Source organism: Narcine bancroftii, chromosome 8 (genome assembly GCF_036971445.1).
Source record: "Narcine bancroftii isolate sNarBan1 chromosome 8, sNarBan1.hap1, whole genome shotgun sequence".
Taxonomy (NCBI): domain Eukaryota; kingdom Metazoa; phylum Chordata; class Chondrichthyes; order Torpediniformes; family Narcinidae; genus Narcine; species Narcine bancroftii.
The window spans coordinates 20719441-20744799 of record NC_091476.1 but is presented as its reverse complement, the minus strand read 5'-3'; the positions used below and the strand labels follow the sequence as shown (position 1 = coordinate 20744799).

Sequence of the window (25359 nt, the reverse complement as noted above, 5' to 3'; positions counted from 1 at the left end):
TAAACACGAGGTTACGCAAGATACAATATAATTGGATAGATAGGCTATACATCACACCTCAAAAGTTAAATAAATGGGACCCAACAGTATCAGATAGATGTTTTCGCTGTAAAAAGGAAACAGGAACAACAATTCATGCAATTTGGACATGTGAGAAAGTGGAAAAATTTTGGGAAGATCTAAACCAGATATTAAATAAAATCACAAAAAGCAATATACCAAAAAACCCAGAGATCTTCCTCCTAAGTAATATAAGAAACAAAAAATTTGGACTTGATTTGGATGGAGCACAAAAAAGATTTGTTATGATAGCCTTAGCTGTAGCAAAAAAATGTATTATGTCAACCTGGAAATTAGAAGACAACTTGAGAATACAACAATGGTATATAGAAATGAATAAATTAGAAAAAATAACATATAATTTAAGAAATAACATTACAATATTTAAACAAATATGGGAGCCATACATGAAACACAATAGAGAAATCCTACCGTGGACTTCCACCACCTAAAGTGACAGAAGGAGAAGATAACGAAAAGAACTGACTCAGTAAAATTTCTTGTTTATTTTTATTAAGTGACAATATTGTTTAACGGGTTTAATGTATCTTATAGTTTGAACTTTAAATAAATGGGAGAGGGAGGGAAGGGAGGGGGGTAAAAGGGGGAGAAATTGACACTGTATATATTTAAGAAGAAAAATGTCTGTATGTATCTTGGTCAATATGGTTTATAGTGTGAAAAGTAAAAAAATTTAAAAAAGAAACATTGGGAAATTTTTACAGATGTATAGTGGAAAGAATGCTGACTAGCTGCATCACAGTCTGTTATGGGGATACCAATGCTCCTGAGGGTAAAGCTCTCCAAAAGGTAGTGGACACAGCCTTGGGCATCACAGGCAAAACCATCCCCACCATTGACATCTATGTGGAACGCTTCTATTGGAGAGCAGCTGCAATAATCGAGGATCCATATGACGCAGCACACGCTCTGTTTTCACTGCTGCCATCAGGAAAGAGGTCTAGGTGCCACGAGACTTGCACCTCCTGGTTCAGGAACAGCTGCTACCTCTCCACCATCAGACTCCTCAACAACAAACTCAATCAGGGACTCATTTAAGGACTCTTTCCTATGCATTTTATTGGTTGTTTGTTTTGTTCCCTCTCTGTATTGCAGTTTTTTTTAACATTCATTATGTTTACAGTTTTTTATTTGTTTACATGTGTTTTTTGCACTACCAATAAGTAATAATTCTGCCTCACACACAGGATATAGAATGTCAGGGTTGTATGTGATGCCTTGTGTATGGTCTGCCAATAAATATGAATTCTGAAATCAATTCAGTGTCAAAATGAAATGCTGCACTCTGTCCCTGCATCCAAATCATGAATGTACATTTTGATCAGTTGCGGACTTGGAGCCTGTTTCAGTGATAGATAACTATAAAAGTTCAGCAGTTATCATATTATTTATAAGTCATCCACATGGATTCTAAGTCATGCACAATCTTTCCCTGGAGATGCATGTTCCTGTGATTGCTTACTCCTAATTTGGCATAATAGTTATTTCACAAAATAGTTCTGCAGTTGGCCTTGAAGATGGCTCTTTAGCATTTTTGATGGCATTTATGAGAAAGCAGTACCCATCACTTGCAATAAGTCCAAAGAACAAAATACTTAGGTGACTGTTCATGTATTGCCACCTCTGCTAATATTCATCTTGTTGCCTCTGCCCCAATGCAAAGTATGAAATCTGAACATTTACTACTTGTCAATTGAGAAGACGATCACTGAATCCTGAAGAGTAGAGTTTGCATAATGACAATGCTGGTTTTGGATGACAGGTTAAGGTGTAACAATGCACAGATGTACAGATTTTTCATTGGCTGTACTGGAAACTGAGAAATCTGTTTACTTATCTAATGTATTGTGTGACATCTAAATTAGGAAATATTTTGAGACCTCTGATGATTTCTGACTCTAATTGGTCTTTTTATCTGCCTTTTGGGATTTGTGTTAGCTGTGAGAGATCTTCTTGGAAAAGTGTCACTTCCTGTTTGTCTTGAAGCTGCAAAATTACTAATGGAGCATGACCGGTTAGTGAAATTCACTTGTTGCAAAGGACATTTGAGTAAATTATGCAGTCGGTGTTTCATTTGGATTTATGGGTATTGAGAATGAATGGGCTATAAAGAATATGAGTCATATCTCATTTCCATTAACTTTGGAAAAATCAATTCCATGTAAATATGCGTTTACTATTTGGAGGACTTGTTTATTATTACATTTTCTGATTAGATTTGGGAGAAGTGTTACCACTGAAAGTTGTTTGTTTTTCTATTTATTTATTTGTGCTCATATTTTGTGTGATCTTGAACCAGACATTTGTGATTTTTTTTTTCCCTTTCAGGGATTAAATTTGTAATGATCCAGGTGAACTTTTAAACAAATAATCAAAGTCAAAAGATTATACATTTTCAAAACCAAGGCATTATGTTTACTATATAAATGTAATGACATGGTTATCGTGGGGTGACATGGTTAGCACAATGCTATTACAGCACCAGCGACCTGGGTGCAAATGTGGCACTGTCTGTAAATAGTTTGTCTGCTCTTCCCGTGTGTGAGTGGTGTTTTTCTGGGTGCTTTGGTTTCCTTCCATGTTCCAAAGTCATACAGGGTTGATAGGTTTAATACATGGATGTATTTAGGTGATGCCAGCTTGTGGGTTGGGAGGGCCTGTTACTATGCTATATTAAAATGAAAAATTAAATATATTTTAATATAGCCATTCTTGTTGTATTTGCGTCCTTTTGCACACTTCCACAATCTGTGTTCCAAATTCTCTTCTTATAATTGCATTATTAGTTGTGCTGTGCCTGTGATATTATTCTTTGTTATAGTTATGCTGTGTCTATTGCATTGCTCATTATTCTTGTGCTGAAGTTCTAGATAATTACAGGATGAGTAAACTTGCAAGAGTTGACCCATCTTTGCCTCATTTTTGAAATGCTCTCTGAAGTTGTTAAAAGTAAATCAATGGGATCCATCTTTCAACACTGATGACAATTTTCTTGATTGACTTTATCTTTGGCCAGTTACCAGCATGGTGGTTAAGCAAAGTTCGCAAATTCTTGAGGAGTTCAGCTTGCTGCACTTCTCCAGCACTTCTGTGTATTGCTTTCGTCCTCCAGCATCTGTAGCATCCTTATTTACCTGGTCATTATGAGAGGTGCTTGGAATTAAAAGATGATTCAATTTTTAGATATTTTCTTGGTGGTAAGTGGAAATAACTTCAAGAAATATTTGACTGAAACTATGTATATATATATATATATATATATATATATATATACATATACACACACACATATATATATATATATATTTTTTTTTTGTATGTATATATACACATATATAATCCTCCATCAGCCAGCTCCCCACCATGACTACCAGCCCCCCCCCCCCACATCTCCATCGGGCACACAGAACTCAAAACGGTCAACCAGTTTACCTACCTCGGCTGCACCATTTCATCTGATGCAAGGATCGACAACGAGATAGACAACGACTCGCCAAGGCAAATAGCGCCTTTGGAAGACTACACAAAAGAGTCTGGAAAAACAACCACCTGAAGAAAAACACAAAGATCAGCATGTACAGAGCCGTTGTCATACCCACGCTCCTGTTCGGCTCCGGATCATGGGTCCTCTACCGGCATCACCTACGGCTCCTAGAAAGCTTCCATCAACGCTGTCTCCGCTCCATCCTCAACATTCATTGGAGTGACTTCATCACCAACATCGAAGTACTCGAGCTGGCAGAGTCCGCAAGCATTGAATCCACGCTGGTGAAGACCCAACTGCGCTGGATGGGTCACGTCTCCAGAATGGAGGACCATCGCCTTCCCAAGATCGTGTTATATGGCGAGCTTTCCACTGGCCACCGAGACAGAGGTGCACCAAAGAAGAGGTACAAGGACTGCTTAAAGAAATCTCTTGGTGCCTGTCACATCGACCACCGCCAGTGGGCTGATATCGCCTCCAACCGTGCATCTTGGCGCCTCACAGTTCGGTGGGCAGCAACCTCCTTTGAAGAAGACTGCAGAGCCCACATCTGACAAAAGACAAAGGAGGAAAACCCAACACCCAACCCCAACCAACCAATTTTCCCTTGCAACCGCTGCAACTGAGCCTGCCTGCCGAGCTGCATTGGACTTGTCAGTCACCAACGAGCCTGCAGCAGACATGGACATACCCCTCCATAAATCTTCGTCCGCGAAGCCAAGCCAAAGAAGATATAGATATATATATATATATATATATATATAATGCTGACCTAATAACTAATGCTTTACATTTCAGAGATGTGCTGTCCTTTGAGTTTCTGGCAATTCTGTCAAAGCATTTTGAAACTTCTCATGATATTGGGAAAATTTTGCTGTTGCATTTTATGCAATTTTTGAAGAGAGGCCACGAGCAACTTGCCAAGCAAAAAATAGAAGACATTATAGCAGGTAGGAAAATCAGTGTATTGTGAATCCTTGTAATATCTATGCTTGGGTAAGGTATTCCAAAACTATTCGGATTTCTATCTTGCTCTTTGTTCCACAATGAACCCATCACTTTTGGGCTGATCCTGTTAAATTTTGCATCAGGAAACAATGCATATTCCACCTTTAGTAAATTCAATTTAAATGTCACTTTGTCTTTTAATAAACTTCATAATGTATTTCTAATCAGAGTATGAAAGAAACACATTTTAAAAGAAGGCCGCTAGTATTCTGTAAAATGCTTACTAAAATTTAAGCATAGGCCACTTAGTCATACAATGGCTTTTGGAGAGAGGTGGTGGAGTGTGAGGAAGAATAGTAAGATCGGAGATAGGGTCATAAGAGGAACTCTTTCCCTTCGTGAAATGCTACTTTTTTTTTCATTATTTTGTATTACTTTATTATTTGGAAATCTGCCAAAGAATATTTCAGTTAAAATGATTAAAGCTCTATATTAAAAAAGTAGATACTTTCAAATACTTGGGCTGCAAAATATTAATTGGGAACCTTCCGGTTTTTAAATTCAGATAAAATATTTTTTTCACTAGTTCACTACTAAAACCAAATCTTTCAATATCCTGACCATAAATGATGCATCGACATTCATGTCATTTATCAGAACTTGGCAATTCAAGGGCTTGTTTAAGTACTACATTTTGAGCTTGTTCACTTCCACTGCTAGTTTTGACTTTTCCCTATAATTTCCTTAAAAGGAGAAGATGCCAAATTTCTTAAGATCTTTTTCTCTGTTAGCTGTTTGACTTTGGGCTCTGTATGATTGCAAAAGTTATGGTAATCAGGCAACTTCTTTGAATCTGGTTATCAACACAGCAGTGCTTGTATAAGTTTTTAATAGAATATTTGCAATTATTTCTTAATCTTTTGTGGACTTGATTATAACTTATTCTGATATTTTAAGAATTTTTATTTGATTTTACATATTTAAAACCAGTTTAGCAACCTTTGATTCTGCTCAATTTCCAATTTGAATTCAAATTTTCAAACATTGGGGACCCTTTTTGAATTACTTTTATAATCTTTGATTTGTTATGAAGGTAGAACTGTTGACTAATGAGGCAATTTATCACTGATAAACAGCTTTTTTCTTGGTAGTGGGTTTAGATTTTTTTAAAATCATAAAATATCAATACAATGTAATCTGTTTGATTAAAATGTTGGATATCTTAGATAACATTATGGTATATGATTTAAGTGTAATGTATCCTTTTGACTTTTAACATATATCCATTAGTACTATGTATTTTTGGATGTGAAATTTAAATGTTAATTAAAATATTGAAAAAGAAAGCAACCTTTGATAGTTATCTCCCAAAGCTTGTCAGGTTATACTCGGGGAAATTGCTCAAAAATAGATAATCTTGGTAATCTTCAAATATGTCTTGCTTTGCAAAAGGTCTGTGGGGGTGAAGAGGATCAGTTTGTTTAGTCTTCTCGTAAGGAAAAGTGAGCTGCTTGTTATTGGACTAGGTCAAGTTCAAACTGGACCACCATCTTCTATATTGCCTTGCCTAAACAATTCACTGATTTCTTTGGCTCTATTGATTGTAGCTCCAAAGTCTGATTTCTACATTCAGTTTCATGAAGAATGTTAATTTATTTGTTGACATGAAACATGTTTATGCACAAGTTCATACTTTAAAATTACGTATAGTTAGGAGTGATTCACCTGCTGGTGTCTTGCAAATTTCACATTACTGAATGGCAAAGCTATAATTCTAATAACCAGATTTTTCTGTTTATTTTCCTTCTGGTCAATTCTTTTGATTACTTTATAGGTCATTACACAGGAAAGAGACTTTCATCAGATATTCTGACTCAATTTCACATTGTTCTCTGGGAGAAAGCTGCCAAGTATTTTGAGGTGGGATATATTGGAAGCCTTCTGAAATCTAACCAAATGTAATGCAATATAGATTTTCTGGAATGGAGATAACAGGGTGGGTTACATAATTGCTTCCATTGTATGATATCTCCATGTCAAACATATAGTAAAATTCTGAATATAGTGTCTTCTAAAATTACTGCTTAAATCTACTTTTAATTATACTTTGTCATTAAATCTGATTTGATCCTGTGGTGAATGTCTGCCAAGCTGCCTGTCTCCCCTCTGGCGAGTCTTGCTGTACTAACAATGGCTATGCATTATCTCTACTGTTAAGGACACTCCCCTTGGGTATAACTGTGTATGCACCTATTCTCTTTCATTATTGTGCCATGAGTTTCTGCTAATAAAAGCCATGATTATTGTTTGACCACATCGTCTTTGTCTACTTCATCAACTGGCACTTCAGATCCCTCTATCACTGCTGATATTTAGGCTGCTATAACCTTTTGAAAATGTTTGTGGTTAATTGTCCATTCAGAAATTGTCTCCTTTCCTCCAGCTCCCCATCTCCTTCCCTTCCTTCTATCAGAGAGCTATCCTTCATAGCCTTCTGCCCATGTTCCCTATCGCATCTCAGCCTTTTTTTCCTACCCTCCCACCTGTATCTACCTGTTACCTCTCATCTGTTAGCCTGTGCTCCTCTCCCTCTCCTTCCCCTGCATTTTTATTCAGTAGCCTACCTCTTTTCTTATTTCTGACTAAGAATTCATGCCCAAAACATTGGTTACCTTTTAATTCCTTTGAATGCTGTGTGACCTGCTGAATTTCTCCAGCATATTTGTGTTTTGCACTTGACCCCAGCATCTGCAGATTTTCTTGTTTAACTGGAAGCATAGAAAGTGTGAGTCACTCTGGTCAATGTATTCAACTTCCAGGATTGAATGGCCACCAGGTGGCTTGTAGTGGAACACTTCCTACTTGTTTTATTTTGTTTGTGTACTTGTGTGGTTCCTTGGTCACATACCTTTCCAGTTCCAACCCCAAATAGTAGATTTTCCTTTAAATTGTTGCTGCATAAGTGCAGTTGCAAGCTTTGAAAAAATTCAGATGTCTTTTAACTTTTGAAGAGTCAGAAATTCTATAACTGTCAAGTTTCTCTTCTCAAATTTTTAGATGCAGAATTATACTGAGGCCCTCCAATGGTACAGTTATTCATCAAGTTTTTTTTCTGCTGGGCAAATGGATAAAAATCTAGCTAGACTCCAGAGGAACAGGGCATCATGCTATTTACACCTGAATCAGAAGGAAAAGGTAATTTTACTCTATATTACTCCGTTCTTCTCGGATTGTTGGCAGTAATTTTACAAACATTTTTCTTGTGTCCTGGTCAAAATATATTTCAGGTTATGCTGTTAGAATAGAACTGGCAAAATTGGATACCCCACTGAAAGGAGATGTGATATTTTGATGAGTCCATTTAAAGTAATGCAGAGAATGCTATTTGGTACTTGCTAATTATACTGATCACTATGAGCAGACAATGGTATTATTGACAATGTACAGAAGCAATGGGTTGACTATCATTTCTTAGTAGCAGTGCCTAAGGTAGATTACACAACTTGAATCTCACCTGCAGTATTTAACGTGAGATTTAAGTTGTGTAATCTGCTGACATAATTTACAATAACAAGGGGGAAATTCTATGTATTATGGTTTTATGGTGCTGCATAGAAATTATATTGGAAAAGGTGAAGAGTTATTTTGCCACATTATGCTGGATCAGGTGCAATTCCACCCATCTCAAGTCTGGCTGTAAGGTCTACACAGCAATTAGATCTTGCAGCCTAAAATGAAAGCCCCAACCTCAAAATGTCTCTGACCTAAGGTGAACTGGGAGGAAAGTTTTGCTTTCTAACTTTGTAACTTGTGCATTTCATAGCAAACAATGAGCTCTTGGATCACCAATTGAATAATGCAGGATTTGATTGCTGGTGCTTTGATTTGTCCTATTCCACGTGCAGGACAGGCCCAACATGTGTAAAAGCAAATTGATAAGCAGATGGAGAAAGTAACTCCTGGAGTAACTGCAGTGTATTTTCTAGATGTAATGTACTGTAGTGATGTTATCTCGTGATGGAAAGAGTACATATTTGAATGAATCATTGTCCTGGTTAGTATTGAATTTCTTATATTATTGAATTAATCAATGTAGTTGTGAAGTATTCTGTCAAGTCTCTGACATGTGCTTTATCAATATAGAATAGCTTTGGGGTATAAAGAATTGACTTATTCGTTAGAGCAGAACCAGTTATCGACTGGAATTCATGTGCCGTGGATAGTGGAGAGCCCCAGTATTTTGCTGGTGATGATGCCAATGAGAGGTGCTGAGATGCCAGTTGGACCTGGTGTATGACTAGTACTTTCGTGATATCAATGTTGCTGGAAAATCAATTTTGCTGCATGTTGACACAGGCTTGTTCATCTTGTGACAGGATGTGGATGGAATTAAACTGTGCACTCATCAGATGAAACAACTGATTGTTGTTAATCCTAAGAACTTGTTGTAGTTCTTGTTTCTTATATCTCATGTCCTTTGTGGCAGCTGGTACATTGTTATTTGTATTAAAGAACATTATGATTATAGACGATGTAAATCTGAAGCAAAAAGTGCTTTAAACACTCAAGGTTAGATAACAAGTGTGGAAAGATAAACAGTTAAACATTTCAAGATAAACATTTTCTGACAATTATAGCAAAGGAACTTTGTGAAATGTTCACAGTTTAAATACTACACAAAATAAATGCATTCGCAAGCTCACAGACAGTTGATCAGAATCAGTCAATCAGAATCAGTCAATCAGAATCAGTCAATCAGAATCAGTCAATCAGAATCAGTCAATCAGAATCAGTCAATCAGAATCAGTCAATCAGAATCAGTCAATCAGAATCAGTCAATCAGAATCAGTCAATCAGAATCAGTCAATCAGAATCAGTCAATCAGAATCAGTCAATCAGAATCAGTCAATCAGAATCAGTCAATCAGAATCAGTCAATCAGAATCAGTCAATCAGAATCAGTCAATCAGAATCAGTCAATCAGAATCAGTCAATCAGAATCAGTCAATCAGAATCAGTCAATCAGAATCAGTCAATCAGAATCAGTCAATCAGAATCAGTCAATCAGAATCAGTCAATCAGAATCAGTCAATCAGAATCAGTCAATCAGAATCAGTCAATCAGAATCAGTCAATCAGAATCAGTCAATCAGAATCAGTCAATCAGAATCAGTCAATCAGAATCAGTCAATCAGAATCAGTCAATCAGAATCAGTCAATCAGAATCAGTCAATCAGAATCAGTCAATCAGAATCAGTCAATCAGAATCAGTCAATCAGAATCAGTCAATCAGAATCAGTCAATCAGAATCAGTCAATCAGAATCAGTCAATCAGAATCAGTCAATCAGAATCAGTCAATCAGAATCAGTCAATCAGAATCAGTCAATCAGAATCAGTCAATCAGAATCAGTCAATCAGAATCAGTCAATCAGAATCAGTCAATCAGAATCAGTCAATCAGAATCAGTCAATCAGAATCAGTCAATCAGAATCAGTCAATCAGAATCAGTCAATCAGAATCAGTCAATCAGAATCAGTCAATCAGAATCAGTCAATCAGAATCAGTCAATCAGAATCAGTCAATCAGAATCAGTCAATCAGAATCAGTCAATCAGAATCAGTCAATCAGAATCAGTCAATCAGAATCAGTCAATCAGAATCAGTCAATCAGAATCAGTCAATCAGAATCAGTCAATCAGAATCAGTCAATCAGAATCAGTCAATCAGAATCAGTCAATCAGAATCAGTCAATCAGAATCAGTCAATCAGAATCAGTCAATCAGAATCAGTCAATCAGAATCAGTCAATCAGAATCAGTCAATCAGAATCAGTCAATCAGAATCAGTCAATCAGAATCAGTCAATCAGAATCAGTCAATCAGAATCAGTCAATCAGAATCAGTCAATCAGAATCAGTCAATCAGAATCAGTCAATCAGAATCAGTCAATCAGAATCAGTCAATCAGAATCAGTCAATCAGAATCAGTCAATCAGAATCAGTCAATCAGAATCAGTCAGATATTGGGAGAGACATTGTTTGCAGTTATCTCAGACTCCACTAATCTTCCACTAACTGTAGAGAATCTCAAATAAAGTCCCAGAGCCAATGTAATCAAATTCATCTGTATGTAAAGATTATGGAATTATTTTATTTTTTAAAATTATTTTTATTAAAGATTTTCAATCAACAAGGAGTTACAAAACAAAGAAACATCACAGATAGATACAATAAAATACCAAAACTGAACTACATGTTGATATACAAAGAAAGAAGAATCAACACATTATCACAATTATCAAATTCTGCACTATTTTATGTACAAAATTTCACACTATGCTAATCCTTAGAAGAAGGAAACAGAAAAAAAAATGACATAATTCTCCCATATTATGTGACAAAATTATCTGTTTTCCAAAAGGAAAAGGAAAAAAGTGAGGTAACTCTCCCATATTATGTGACAAACTTACCCGTTTTCCAAAAGGAAAAGGAAAAAAAGAGAGGTAATTCTCCCATATTATTTGACAAACTTATCCGTTTTCTAAAAGGAAAAGGAAAAAAAAAACGGTAATTCTCCCATATTATGTGACAAACTTGAGCTATTGTCGAATCCAGTTCGCTACTTCACCATGAATACCTAGCGTCTGAATCTTCCTGACCAACCTCCCACATAGGACCTTGTTAAAGTCTATGTGGACTTTCCTTTGTCAACTTTCCTTTGTCAGTTTTCCTGGTAACTTGAAAAAAATCTAAGATTGGTTAAATACAACTTTCAACACAAAAAACCATGTTGACTATCTGGCTATCCAAATAATTCTATATCTGATCTCTTAGAACACCTTCCAATAATTTACCTACTACTGATGTCAGGCTCACCACCTTATAATTTCCAGGATAACTTTTGTAGCCTTTTTAAAACAACGGAACAACATGAGTTACCCTCCAATCCTCTGTCTCCACATCCATGCCTAAGGACATTTTAAACATTTTTGCCAGAACCCCTGCAATTTCTACACTAGCCTCCCTGAAGGTCCAAGGGAATATCTTGTCAGGCTCTGGAGATTTATCCACCTTTATTTGCTTTAAGACAACAAGCACTTCCTCCTCTTTACTCTGTATAGGTTCCATGACCTCACTTCTTGTTTTCCTTACTTCCCTTGACTCTGCCCGTTTCCTGAGTGAATACTGATAGGGAAAAATACATTTAAGATTATCCCCCATCTCTTTTGGCTCCATACAAAGCTGACACTCTGATCTTAAAGGGGACCAACTTTGTTTCTTACTATCCTTTTGTTCTTGATATACCTGTAGAAACTATTAGGATTTTCCTTCACATTGTCTGCCAAAGCAAATTCATGTCTTCTTGTGGTAAATGTGCCGAATGTTTGTGCTGTGCCCACGTTGTGTTAAATACAAGCTTCCACCTCGTTAGACACGGAGAGAAATGACAGACACCAGTGTTTTCCCAAATTCAATTATTTACAATTAGAGAACTACTTATAATATTTACAATACCCTTGGTTTAGAAGGAACTCTGGCAAGCCCTCTCACACACGTGTCTGAATTAGTTGATTGATGTCTCAAGTCCCGAGAACTGGTAGCACCCACTTCTAGCGACAGTGGGGTCGCTCTGTTTAGGGCATCCAAGTATCTTGGATGTGCTTACTCATGTGAGTGGAGTCTGGGATTCACTTGGAAGGGCTTCACTGGTTTCCGAACTCTTTGAGACTTCCTTACAGGTTTCAGTGATGTAGAAGGTAAAGGCTCATTTCTGTGTGATTGGTGGTTTAAAGGTTTCTGAAGTTCAAATGTATCCAACAGGGCATCCAGGCTAAGTTGCACAGATGTTGTTTCAGCAAGGTTGCATTCTGTTGGTCGCAGTGGGTTGACATGTCTGGTTCAACTCGTACATGGTAGCGAACATCTCCAGTTTTTCTTAGGATTCTTTCCAGCTGCCATAGATCTGACCTATCTCTGTATTTCTGCACCAACACACATTGACCATATGAAACATGCTTTCTTTGGATCAATACTGGCAATTATACTGTTGTTCCATATCATAATCTCTCATTCCAAATTTTGGTTTTTTTGTGGAAATATGACATCATTATGCTGCTCTTATTTTCCTACCAAAGAGGTTTTCAGCAGGCGAAGTGCCACTTGGAGTTCGTGGGTTTGGAGTGATCCTATAATTTAACAAGAATGTCTGCAGGATCTCCTCTGTTGCACCCTTCCCCTTGGCCTTGTTCAGAGCTTGTTTGAACATACCCACAAAATATTCTGCTTGACCATTGGACGGATCATGATATGGAAGCGAGTGAATATGTGTGATGCCGTATTGCTTGCAAAAAGATCAAAGCCAGCTTCAGTGAATTGTGTCCCGTTGTCTGAAACTAATGTTACAGGAGAACCAAAGTGATTGAATATGGACTTGAGTTCCATGAATGTAACCGATGCAGTTCATTGGGCTACTTTGATAATCTCAGGCCATTTGGAGTATGTGTCCACTATGATTAGGTAGTGATTTCCATCAATTGGTCCTGCATAATCAATATGAAGGCAATTCCTTGGCCTGCTTGGTTGAAGCCAGGAATGTAGATTCATTTTAACAGGGAATTTCACAGCCAAGGCACATTGGATACATGACCGTGTTTGTTGTTCGATCTGGTCATCCATCAGACACCAAAAAAACCATAGCTTTGTGCAAGTGCTTTCCCTCGATTTGTTCCAGGATGTCCATTGTGAAACTGTTTGAGGATTGTAGATTGCAGAGCTTTGGGAATCACAATACTTTTTGCAAACATCAGACATCCATTAGTGATTGCCAGTGATTCTCGTCTTTTGAAGAATGGCTGGATTTCTATTCATGGACATTTTTTGCCACCCCGATCGATGATAATCCATAATGCATTATCTCTTGTTGGAGGTTGTCTTTACTCGTTGCTTGTCTCTTTATTCTGTGTATGGCAGTAAGTTAATAACATCTTTGAATACCTGGTTGACCTCTGCCTCTTCAGAGAGTTCCACGACAAGAATATCTTCTGGCTTGATTTCCTGCTCACTAATAAGTCCAGAATGGAGGACCATCGCCTTCCCAAGATCGTATTATACGGCGAGCTCTCCACTGGCCACCGTGACAGAGGTGCACCAAAGAAGAGGTACAAGGACTGCCTAAAGAAATCTGTTGGTGCCTGCCACATTGACCACCGTCAGTGGGCTGATATCGCCTCAAACCGTGCATCTTGGCGCCTCACAGTTCGGCGGGCAGCAACCTCCTTTGAAGAAGACCGCAGAGCCCACCTCACTGACAAAAGACAAAGGAGGAAAAACCCAACACCCAACCCCAACCAACCAATTTTCCCCTGCAACCGCTGCAACCGTGTCTGCCTGTCCCGCATCAGACTTGTCAGCCACAAACGAGCCTGCAGCTGACGTGGACATTTACCCCCTCCATAAATCTTCGTCCGCGAAACCAAGCCAAAGAATAAGTCATGACAGTGCATCAACTTTCCCGATACTTGAGGTCGGAGGGTATTTAATTTTGAAGTCATAAGCAAGTAACAACTTTGCAGACAGTTTGCTGTGTAAATTGGGATTCTTTTCTTTGAACCAACTACTGCTAGGAGCGGCTTGTTATCTGTCAGAAGCGTGAATTGCTGTCCATAGAGCCTTTTATGGAATTCCTCACCGCAAAAATTATTGCTGGAACTTCCTTTTCAATTTTCCATAGTTATGCTCTGCTGCTTTTACAGAGCTGCATGTGCTGTGGCCTTTTGATTCCCATCTGGGAATATGTGAGAAATGACTGCACCCACCCAGACTGTGATGCATCTGAAGCTACATCAATCTTGAAGTTTGGATCATAGTGCATCAAAGGAAGGTTTGAGTTTAGCATCGATATAACTCGATTTAATGCTCTTGACTTTTTGATGCCCATTTCTATTTGCTACCCATGTTAAGGAGTTTGTTGAGTGGATTGCAGAGTACATGTATCTCCAGCAGAAATTAATTGTAATGACTGATAAGACCCAGGAATTAACATAGCATGGTCACATCTGTGGGTGCAGGCATGCGCTTGATAGTATCAGTGTTTTGTGGATCTGGCTGTCATCCATGTTCGTCGGTGATGAAACCAAGATATGTCACTGACTTAATGAAAAATGGGAATTTTTCTGGATGCACTTAAAAACCGTAATCTTTGATGCAGGATAGAATGCAATCAAGATGACCAAACAATTCTTGAGCATTACCAGGATGTCATCTAGGTACACTGTAACTCCCAGAACATTGTTCAGCATTGTGTCAATGATCTATAGAAAGATAGATGGAGCCGTCTTCACTCTGAATGGTAGACGTGTATCTGAACAGTCCACAGTGCATGTTGATGGTTAGAAATTCCTTTGATTTGTCATCAACCTCCACCTGTAGATAAGCCTCTGCTAAGTCAATCTTTGCCACCATTCAACTTAGTGAAGAGGTCATCAGGCAATGGCAGTGGGTATTGATGGATGTCCAGTATTGCATTCAGACCAGTTGAGAAATCAGGAAACAGACATATGGAGCCATTTGATTTTTTTTTCACTACCACAATAGGTACAGCCCATGATGAGTAGTTGACCTGTTCATTTATTCATTCATGCTGCAGCTGTTCCAATTCTTGCTCCATTTCTTAGTGTTACATATGGGACAGGTCATGTTGACTGGAAAGTCGATTTCGCGTTTGGCAGAAGACAGAGATTCGCCTTTGTTTTAGTGCACCAGCCAAGGCATTTGGAAAATACAGTTGAATGGCGTTGGTTTAGCTGTACCAGCAACTTTTGTTGGGTATTTGCCTCTTGTGGGGTATGTGACACTTGTAGCTTGTGGCAAATATTGTTGAGTGGCTGGTCCAGAAGGTTCAATGTTTTGATTCAGTTGAGACCCATGAGATCAAGGTTAGGACATTTTACCAGATAACATGTCCCATTTTCTTCTGTGCTGTTTAAGTTGATGGAACAGTCAACTGAAGCTAACAACTTCAAGATCCCCCCCCACTCCCAGGAAGCGTTCCGTTCTGTGTTTTGGGTTAGAGTCACCTTTGACTGATCAATGTTTCCACATTTTCTTTGATATTAGGGTAATGTCAGACTCTGTATCAATTTGAAGCCTCACTGGGATACCATTGTGCACTTTCACATATTTCCTGCATTTGGCCTTAGCCACCTTGAAAGTCGCTCTGATAGTTTTCATTTTTCACTGTGAAGAGAACTTATCAGATGTTTTTCCTCTTCCAGCTCTGCAGCATTCTGCTTTATGCCCCAGGCACTTGCATTTACTGCAGTGTTGAAGTCTGTACGGGCAGTCATGAGCGTAGTGCCACTCATTGCAGTTTTAACAGGCACTGGGCAGTTTGGCTGGGTGGGTCACACTTTTGTTTTTTCTTGCATGGTCGGCAAACTTTCTGGACACAACCCCTGAAGATGGGTGAGCTGCTTTCACCGTTTTGCTCTCACGTTTCAGATTAAATTAAGCAATGGTATTCGGCTGTTAATCTTTGAAGAATCATATCTGACTCCTGTTCAATCTTCACAAGCAAATGTATTCTGAGGTCGGCATCTTGTGCGACTGCATTCCGCTACAAAAACTAGACACTTAAACTGGTTTCCAGTTAGCGTAGGGAGTTTAAAAAGCTCGCACTATCGATTCACCATACCTATTTATGTCATGAAATCTTCAGTGCCTTAGTCATTTTGAGGCACTGATACCAAATGTTGAACAGTGATGTTTGCTCATCGAATATCTCTGCCAACACATTAAGTATTTCCCTGAAGCTGAGGTCATGGGAAGTTTTGGCAGAATGAACTTTTTATAGCGCTTGTGTTCACAAGTCCCAAACTTCCACAACAGCCTAATTTTCAACGCATTATTGAACTTGGCACAGTCAACTGCAAATAAGCCTTCATTTTTTTTTTAAACCGAGTTTCAAATGTGCTGGACTCTGGGTCAAATGAGAACTGTGATTATAGCTCATTAAAGCATCTGCGAAGTTTGAATCAACTTCAGACTCACCTCTGCCAATGGCTGGAGTCCCAATGGATATTTTCTCTGCCATCTAGTGAATTAGCCTTGCTTGTATTTCTTCAAAGTTTCTTTGCAGCTGCTTGAGGACAACTGCAGCTATTCCATTGTGACTGACATTGTCATCTCGTCACCAAAATGTTGTAAATGTGCCGAATGTTTGTGCTGTGCATGCGTTGTGTGAAATACAAGCTTCACCTCTTTAGACCCAGAGAGAAACGACAGGCACCAGTGTTTTCCCAAATCCAAAGAATGAATCCTTTTACTTACAATTATTTATACTATTTTCAATGCCATTGGTCCCGAGGGAACTCTCATGCACGGGACTGGATTAGTTGATTGATGGCTCGTCCTGAGAACCAGTAAAACCCACTCCTAGCGACGATGGGGTTGCTCTGTTTAGGGTGTCCAAGCACTTCTTTTAGCCTTGCTGATTTTTCTTGCATTTTTTAAAAATATATTCATTTACTTCATTTGCTTAATGATGCCTATACCTGCTGTACACTTTGCACTTCTTCAGAATCAGATCCTCAAAAACCAAGGTTCCCTAAGCCTGCTCACTTTAACAGGAACATACAAACTCTATACTCTCAAAATTTCACTTTTGAAGATCCTCCACTTACCTCACACATCCTTGCCCAAAAACAACTTATCCTAATCCATGCATTCTAAAACCTTTCTCATTTCCCCACAATTGGCTTTTCTCCAAATTAGAATATCAAAATGAAGCCCAGATCTATCATTCTCCATATTTTAACTTGGAACTAATGGCTTTATGATCACTGGTCCCAAAATGTTCCCCCACACATACTTCTGTCACTTGTCCTACCATGTTTCCCTAATAGGAGATCCAGTATTGCACTCTCTGATTGGTACCTCTGTATATTGATTTAGCATCAATAATACTTGTGCCCAAGAAGAGCAGAGCGAGCTGTCTCAATGACTCTCACCCAGTAGTACTCACTTCTTCTGTGATGAAATGGCCAGAATTAACACATACCTAAATAAAGATTTGGACCCATTGTAATTTGCCTATTGTCACAATCACTCCACTGCATATGCAATCTCACTGTATCTCCACTCAGCTCTGGATCACCAAGATAACAGCAGCATGTAACAGCAGCATGTATGTCAGGCTAATCTGCATCCACTGCAGCTCACCTTCAACACCATCATACCCTCAGTACTCATCAGCAAATTCCAAAACCTGGGCCTCTGCATCTCCCTCTGCAACTGAATCCTTGACTTCCTCATTGGAAGACCACAGTCAGTATGAATCAGAAACAATGTCTGCTCCTCACTGACAATCGACACAAGTGCCCCTCAAGGATGCGTGCTTAGGCCCAATCCTCTACTTGCTGAACAACATGACTGTTCAAATGCCATCTATAAATTTGCCGATGACATCACGGTCATTGGCAGAATCACAGAAGACAACTAGGAGGCATACAGGAGTGAGATAGATCAATTAGTTGAGTGGTGTCACTACAAAAAACTTGCACTCAATATTAGTAAAATTAAGGAGCTGATTGTGGACTCCAACATGGGCAACAGACGGATCTCCATATCAACTCTGCACTGGCTTGTGCCCTGGAGAGCCCACTCCAACTTTGCTTTCGTCCATGCAGCAACTGTGACAGAGCCTGCCGTTCCAGGATCGACCTCAATAGACACAGTCGACAATGTTTAACAAACCAGTGACTGACGGTTCCCACACACAATCCTGCTACAAAACAACCAATTTTGTTGCATGTTCATTACAATAAATTCTGATTTTGAATGGCTAGACTATTTTAGATTGTAAATTAATGCATCTTCTCTCTCAATGTTGTCTTTTTCATTTTTAGGCAAAAGATGCCATACAAGAAGCAGAACGAATTGACCCTGATAATATCTTTACACAGTTCAGTGTTTACAAAGTTGCCATTTTGGAAGGTGACCTTCAAAAAGGTATGGTAAAAATAGAAAATTTTGGAAATACTTGGATCAATTATTTTATGTGGAGACCACCCTGATTGTAGAAACAATACCTTATTTTACATCTGGGCACTCTCCAGCCACATGACATGAACATTGACTTTATTGCTTTTCATTAAATCTGCTTGCCTTTTCTTTCCCCTCCCTCCTTTTCCTGTCTTTCCAGTTTTTTCACCCATCCAGCGCAGTCATCCTCTTCCTTTCTCCACCTATCATCTTTGCCCCCCCCTCCCCCACCCCAATTCTTTTGTTCAGATGTTTGCCGGCATTTTCTCATATTTTGATGAAGTGCTCAAGCTACATAAAGGACACTGCAGTACAGTTCTGATCTTGGCATTAAGGCTATAATGTCCCTAGATAGTTTAAATTCGCCAATGGCAAGGTGTGCACTAATGAGTGCCCGGAGTCCACTTGATTGGTGATGTGACTTCAGAATAAGTTTCAGTGCAGGAGGATACATGACCTCCCACAATCCACAATATTCCAGACAGGGAGGCCATGTGTTTCTCCACAATCCTCATATAAAACCAGCATCTGCAATTTTTTTGCTTTTTAAAATGTTTGTTAGACTGTTAGAAAATTAAAGGTCTATAGTTGTGTTCCTTATGCAAGAAATTCACACATCCAATAACCACCAGTCCCTTAATGATGTTGAATCTTACGAGAAAATACACAGAAAGTGGAGCATTGTTTTTCTATGCACTTTGCAATACAATTTCTCTGAAGATCATGCATGGTTAAAAATGATGTGGATTAAAGTTCTCAGGTCTTGTTCCAGACACTCCCAGAGAGATTCCTAGACTTGTGTGTTTCAAGAATTTTCACTGCATGCAAAGACTGGACCTTATGTGGGTCACTGATATAGAAGCAGGCTTTCATAGCACCTGTCAACCTCCTAAGCAGGTCGTAAGTTAGGCTTAAGAATCAAATTTGGGGTGGCCTCTTTTATGTATCTGACATTCTCTAGTTACCAGCAGCTCATTTACAACTCACCCCCACTCTTAAATCTAAGCCAATATTCACAAAGACTGACCACCTACCAACTCACCCAAACTCCCTAAATGGTAACTTAATCACCAGTTCAATCTCTTCCCTTACTGACCAGGGGAAGCATAATTCCTGATTTGATACCCCAACCTTTTCCATCTGTAAATGTGGGCTTCCCTATGACCACAAGCCATTCCCTCCATTTTCACATTAGATTCAACCTAATTTGCTGGTTGTAGCGCTGAAAGATAAGGTCCTTGTTTGTGTAAAAACAATTTGTTGATCTACATTGTCAGCAGGTTCACAAGCGAGTTGCTTTCTGCCCCAGATTCACCTTTGCAGGACAAATCAACTTATAGACTTGTATCTTTACTAAAATTTCATGGAGGAAGGCAAGTGGGATTGTGGCAGGGAATGAGAGATGGGGGATCTATACTTTATATGGTTGGGTAGGAGAGATGCACAAATTTCAATTAAAAGTTAAGGCAAGGAACTTATCTATTTGCCAACCCTTGCTAGATTGCATGGTTTTGAGAAAGTTTGGGAGGAAAGTGAAGGATAATGAAATGTAAATAAGCCAGAAAATACAGTTGTACTTTTACTTTTTGAATGGTATTACATTAAATAAGACAAGTATAAAGTGTAAATGTTAAATTTTACTTATTAACCATGAGCTACTGCCAAAGTAAAGTGTATTCCAAGTTAAATAATAGTTATTTTAAATTGTTGTAAATTCTGACTAGAAATACTTAATTGCTGTACATTTCTATTGTGCTACAGCTGACCAGGCAATTAAAGCTGTAGGGAAACTTGCAGAAAAACCAGAATGGTACGAGGATAATCTGTTAACCAACAGAATCCCAGTGACCGATATTTTGAGTCTCGCTGCCCAAATTGCTCTTGAGGTAACAGAGAATAGTTTTAAAAGAACAGAATGTTGAAAATGAATGAAATGTTCTAAATTGTTGCAAATGACTTTAGCAAAAATAAATGCACTGACTGCTGATCTAAACTGCTAATTCCAGCACATTAACTACAATCACAGCATCTGCAGACTTTCTTGATTCCATTATAAAATTATCAAGTTTTTTAAATTTAAATTTTAACTTCAGACAAACAGCATGATAACAGGCTATTTTGGTCTACGAATCAGTGCTGCCCAATTTACAGTCAATTAACCTGCACCCCCCCAGTATGCTTTGAATATTGGGAGGAAACTGGAGCCCCTGGGGAAATCCCATGCAGATGTGGAGAGAACGTACAAACTCCTTACTGACAGTGTGGGATTCAAACCCCTGTACCAATCACTGGTGCCATAAAGGTGTTGCGTTAATTGCTATACCAACTGTGCCGCCTCTTTTGATGAGGTTGATTTAGATTTTTTAAAATTTGTGGCATAGAACAGGTCACCAAGAAATCCATTAAAAATCAGAAAAGATGTTTTCACCGAAGATTGGTAAGATTGTGAACTTCATTACCACAACAAGTCCTGCCAAATTACGTTCTGAATGAGTCTCGTCAAATTCTTGCTAAAATCCATGTAGACCACATCTACCACCCTATCTTCATTGATTTCCTTTGTTACCCCCTTCAAATAAAACTCATTTAGACTCACGAGGCATGACCTTCCCTTCACAGAGCCATGCTGACTGTCCTTCTCCAAATGCTCATAGATCCTATACTGGTCTATAATTCCCAGGATTCTCCCCATTACCTTTTTTAAACAAGGCAACTGCATTTGATGGTTTGGGCTGGATTGTGGGGGGGGGGAGGGTGGGGGGGGGGGGTGGGGGCGGTGGCTGGCTGCTTGTGGACAAGGGCTGGGTTTGGGGGCTTCAGGGTCTCAGAGAATTCTCTTTTGACTGAAAGAAGCACTTTAATTTACTTTCTGCTAATGCATCTCTGTTTTATATCTGAATGAATTGAAATTTGTGCAATATTGCACTTTATAACATGATAATTGAATTTTGATGAAGATCTACCGGGACCAATGCCTGAAGAGGGCGCACAAAATCAGTGAACCGGTGCAGACTTGAAAGGCCAACATGGCCTGTTTCCGCTCCGTAAATGGTTATATGGTTAAGGAGCAATTGAAGAGCTTATGAATCAGTACAATTCAGGAAAGATTGGAGAAGCATACACAAAAGGGAAGATAAGAATGCACAGAAAAGAATAAAAAGAGAATAGACATTCCACATAATTGCAAGACCAATATTCTCTTGTCAACCTACATCCACAGACAACAATGTTTTAAAGCGTGACCCTGGAAAATATTGACCATTCCCCATTATCTAGAGAGCCACCTTTTGGCTTGAATGAAGTATAAACATTTCAATTTGCCTATGGAAGAAAATTCCATAAATGATGCTATAGCCTGGTCAATTCAATCTATCCTGGCACACCTGGAGAGCGATGCCTCATACACCAGGCTGCTGTTGATTGACTTCAGCTTGGCGTTTAATATGATTATTCCCTAGATGGTGGAGAAGCTGTCCTCGCTGGGACTCAACACCCCTCTCTTTAATTCAGATTTCTTCTCAGTGCATACATAACATCACATACAACCCTGAGATTCTTTTTTCTGAGAGTGAGGCAGAATTACCACTTAATAGTAATGCAAAAAAAACTGTACACAGCATATACATATAAACATATAAAGAACTGGAAACAGATGATGAATGTAAATAAACTGACTGTGTAATACAGAGAGAATAAACAAATCAGTGAAGTGCACAAGGGTCCTTAATTGTCTTCCTGATTGTTCGTTGTTGAGGAGTCTGATGGTGGAAGGGTAGCAGCTGTTCCTGAACTTGGTGGTACGAGTCTTGTGGCACCTATATTTATTTCTTGATGGTTGCAGCGAGAACAGTGCATGTTTTGAGTGGTGTGGATTCTTGATAATTGCTGTTGCTCTCTGTTGGCATGGCTCCCAGTAGTTGTTCTCAATAGTGGGGAGGGATTTGCCTGTGATGCCCTGGGCTGTGTCCACTACCTTTTGGAGGGCTTTATGCTCAAGTGTATTGGAGTCCCCATACCAGACCGTGATGCAGCTGCCAGGGTTTCTGATGTCATACTAAACCTCCACAAACTCCTGACAAAGTAGAGATGCTGACATGCTTTCTTTATGATGCTATTAGTGTGTTGGCTCCAGTAAAGATCCTCTGAGATTGTGACTCCCAAGATTTTAAATCTGCTCACCCTCTCCTCCTCTGATCACCCAATGATCACAAGAGTGTATACCTCTTGTTTACCCTTCCTGGTCAACAATCTGCTCCTTAGTTTTGGTGACATTAAATGCAAGGTTGTTGTGGTCCACCATTCAGCCAAGTTTTCAATCTCCCTCCTATATGCTGACTCTTCACCTTTCTTTATGCAACCCACTATCATGATATTGTCAATGAATTTCTGCATAATGTTATTGTCATACTGAGGCACACAGTAGTAGGTGTAAAGTGAGTAGAGCAGGGGATTAAGAACACAGGTCTGTGATCCTGCTGTACTGATGGAGATTGTGGAGTAGATGTTCTTACCAATCCTCACTGATTGTGGTCTGTAGTTGAGGAAATCCAGGATCCAATTACACTGTAGGGTGTTGAGTTCTAGATCTTGGAGATTGTTGGATCTATTTTGAGGGGATGATGATATTAAATGCCGAACTGTAGTCAATAAAGAGCATCCTAATGAATGCATCTTTTCTGTTCAGATGTTCCAGGGCATTGTGTAGAGCCAGTGAGATGGTCTGTTGCTGAGATAGACAAACTGGAATGTATCCATCTCGTTGTACAGACAGGAGCTGATACGCTTCAACACCAACTTTTAAAAACACTTTGTCACTGTTGATGTAAGTGTTACTGGTTGATAGTCAAAGTCTGTGATAGCCCTGGTGGAATTCAGATTCTCAGCTGAGTCCTTGAACACCACCCAATTTGCTGTCTTAAGGAAGTTCTCTAATTATTCTTCAGCCTCCTGTGACCACCTTCTAGCTGTCCTGACCTCTGGCGCCTCTCTTTTTAGGCTCTGTATGAAGGCAGAATGAGCACAGCCAGGTGATCTGACTTGCAAAATACGGTCTTGGGAAATGACATATGGCCTTTTTTTAAAATCTTGGTGCAGCAGAGATTGAGAGTCCTGGGACTTCTGGTGCAGCAGGTTACATGCTGGTGGTAGTTGGGCAGGGTTTTCTCGACACAGGCCTGGTTAAAGTCCCCAACTCAGGCTGGGCTGTCTCTTGTTTATTGACCAAATCATGCAGCTCCGCAAATGCCTGTTTGTAATCTGCGTCGGGAGGGATATAAACTCCAGTAAGAATCACTGATGAGAACTTTCAGGGGGAGATAGAAGGGTCTGCATTTCACTAAGATTTGCTATAAGGTAGTAGAACAGGAGATTGACTTAACCCCAATGTCTGTGCATCACACAGTATAAACGAAAAAGCACACATTGCCCCCCTCCCCTTTTCCTCAATCCGGGTTCCGATTCACTCTATGAATGGTGAAACCATCTGGTTTTAATAGCAGTGTTCGGTGTGTGTTCTCAGTTAGTCAGGTCTTGATGCAGCAAACAACTAAGATTTGTCTAAACTGTCTCTGATGAAGCAGCCTTGCCCTCAGGTCATTAATTTTATTCTCCAGTGACTGGACATTTGACATTAATATGAATGATAGGGGATGCTCAGGCCCCTGCCATTGGATCCTGGACTTCCCAACAGATGGGTAGCAGAATATCAAGCGCCATGACACTGAGCACTGGCACACCTCAGGGCTGCATGCTCAGACCCCTCCTGTTCACACTACTGACCTATGACTGCATTGTCAGATCCAGTTCCAACAGTGTCATCAAGTTTGTAGATGGCACAACAGTAGTTGGCCTCATCAGTGAAAATGATGAGTTGCCCTTTGGAGAAGAGGTGGAAAATCTTGTGAAATGGTGCGAGAGAAACAACCTGAGTCTCAATATGGACAAGATGAAGAAGATGATCGTGAACTTCAGGAGGACTAGGAATTACAACCCTCCACTACACATCATCAATAAATAGAGAGAGTAGCGAGCATTGTACCTTGGAGTTCACTGAACTAGTGACTTATCGTGGACACTCAGCATCTCTTCACTTGTCAGGAAGGTGCAACAGTGACTGCACTTCCTGAGAAGACTGAAGCGGGCAAGGCTATTTCCCACTGTTACCTCAACCTTCTATAGGAGCTCTGTCAAAAATGTCCTGGCTGGCTGAAGCACAGAGTGGTACAGTTGCTGCATAGAAATGGATCGGAGGTCAATCCACAAGACCATAAGAGTGGCAGAGAGGATCACTGGAGTCTTCCTCACCCTGATTGACGTGATCTACTGGGATTGTTGTCTGAAGAGGGCGTGCAATATCATTGAGGCCCCATTCCACCATGCATGCAGCATCTTTCAGCTCCTCCCGTTGGGAAAGAAATACAGGAGTATCAGAGCCAGCACCACCAGACTGAGGAACAGCTTCTTCACATGGGCAGTGAGAATGCTGAATGACCAAAGGAACTGCTCACTAACCATCTGAGACTTGTACAAAACAAAAATTATTTATTTTTATAGATGAAATATTTGTCCTGTGTATGTATTATTTGTCTGTATGTGTGTTATGTCTGGTTGTGTGCCTGCATGTTTTGAACCAAAACCAAAGAACTCTGTTTTGTCAGGTTGTACTTGTATATTCAGATGACAATAAACTTGACTTGAAACGGTAATGGAATGGTTGGGACAAGTGGCATGTTTCTGCATCATACTTTCTTTGCAGTCCCATGCTAAAATGAGCTTATATTGAATCATTGGTTTAATGAATAATGTTTGCTTC

At 39.3% G+C, this 25359-nt stretch overlaps 1 protein-coding gene across 11 annotated transcripts in view; it reads left to right on the top strand.

Moving 5' to 3' along the window:
• Window positions 1–25359, top strand: part of tex11 (testis expressed 11) — a 150940-nt gene that overhangs the window by 62110 nt on the left and 63471 nt on the right. For all 11 annotated transcript variants that reach the window (XR_011342918.1, XR_011342919.1, XM_069893077.1 and 8 more), the window contains 6 exons: window positions 2020–2095; window positions 4364–4515; window positions 6348–6433; window positions 7571–7708; window positions 18413–18515; window positions 20310–20434. Coding sequence is in view for 9 of the 11 variants with exons in the window: in XM_069893077.1 (XP_069749178.1) it covers window positions 2020–2095; window positions 4364–4515; window positions 6348–6433; window positions 7571–7708; window positions 18413–18515; window positions 20310–20434 (680 nt within the window). In the remaining 2 variants the exon portion in view is untranslated. The remainder of the gene's footprint in view (window positions 1–2019; window positions 2096–4363; window positions 4516–6347; window positions 6434–7570; window positions 7709–18412; window positions 18516–20309; window positions 20435–25359) is intronic.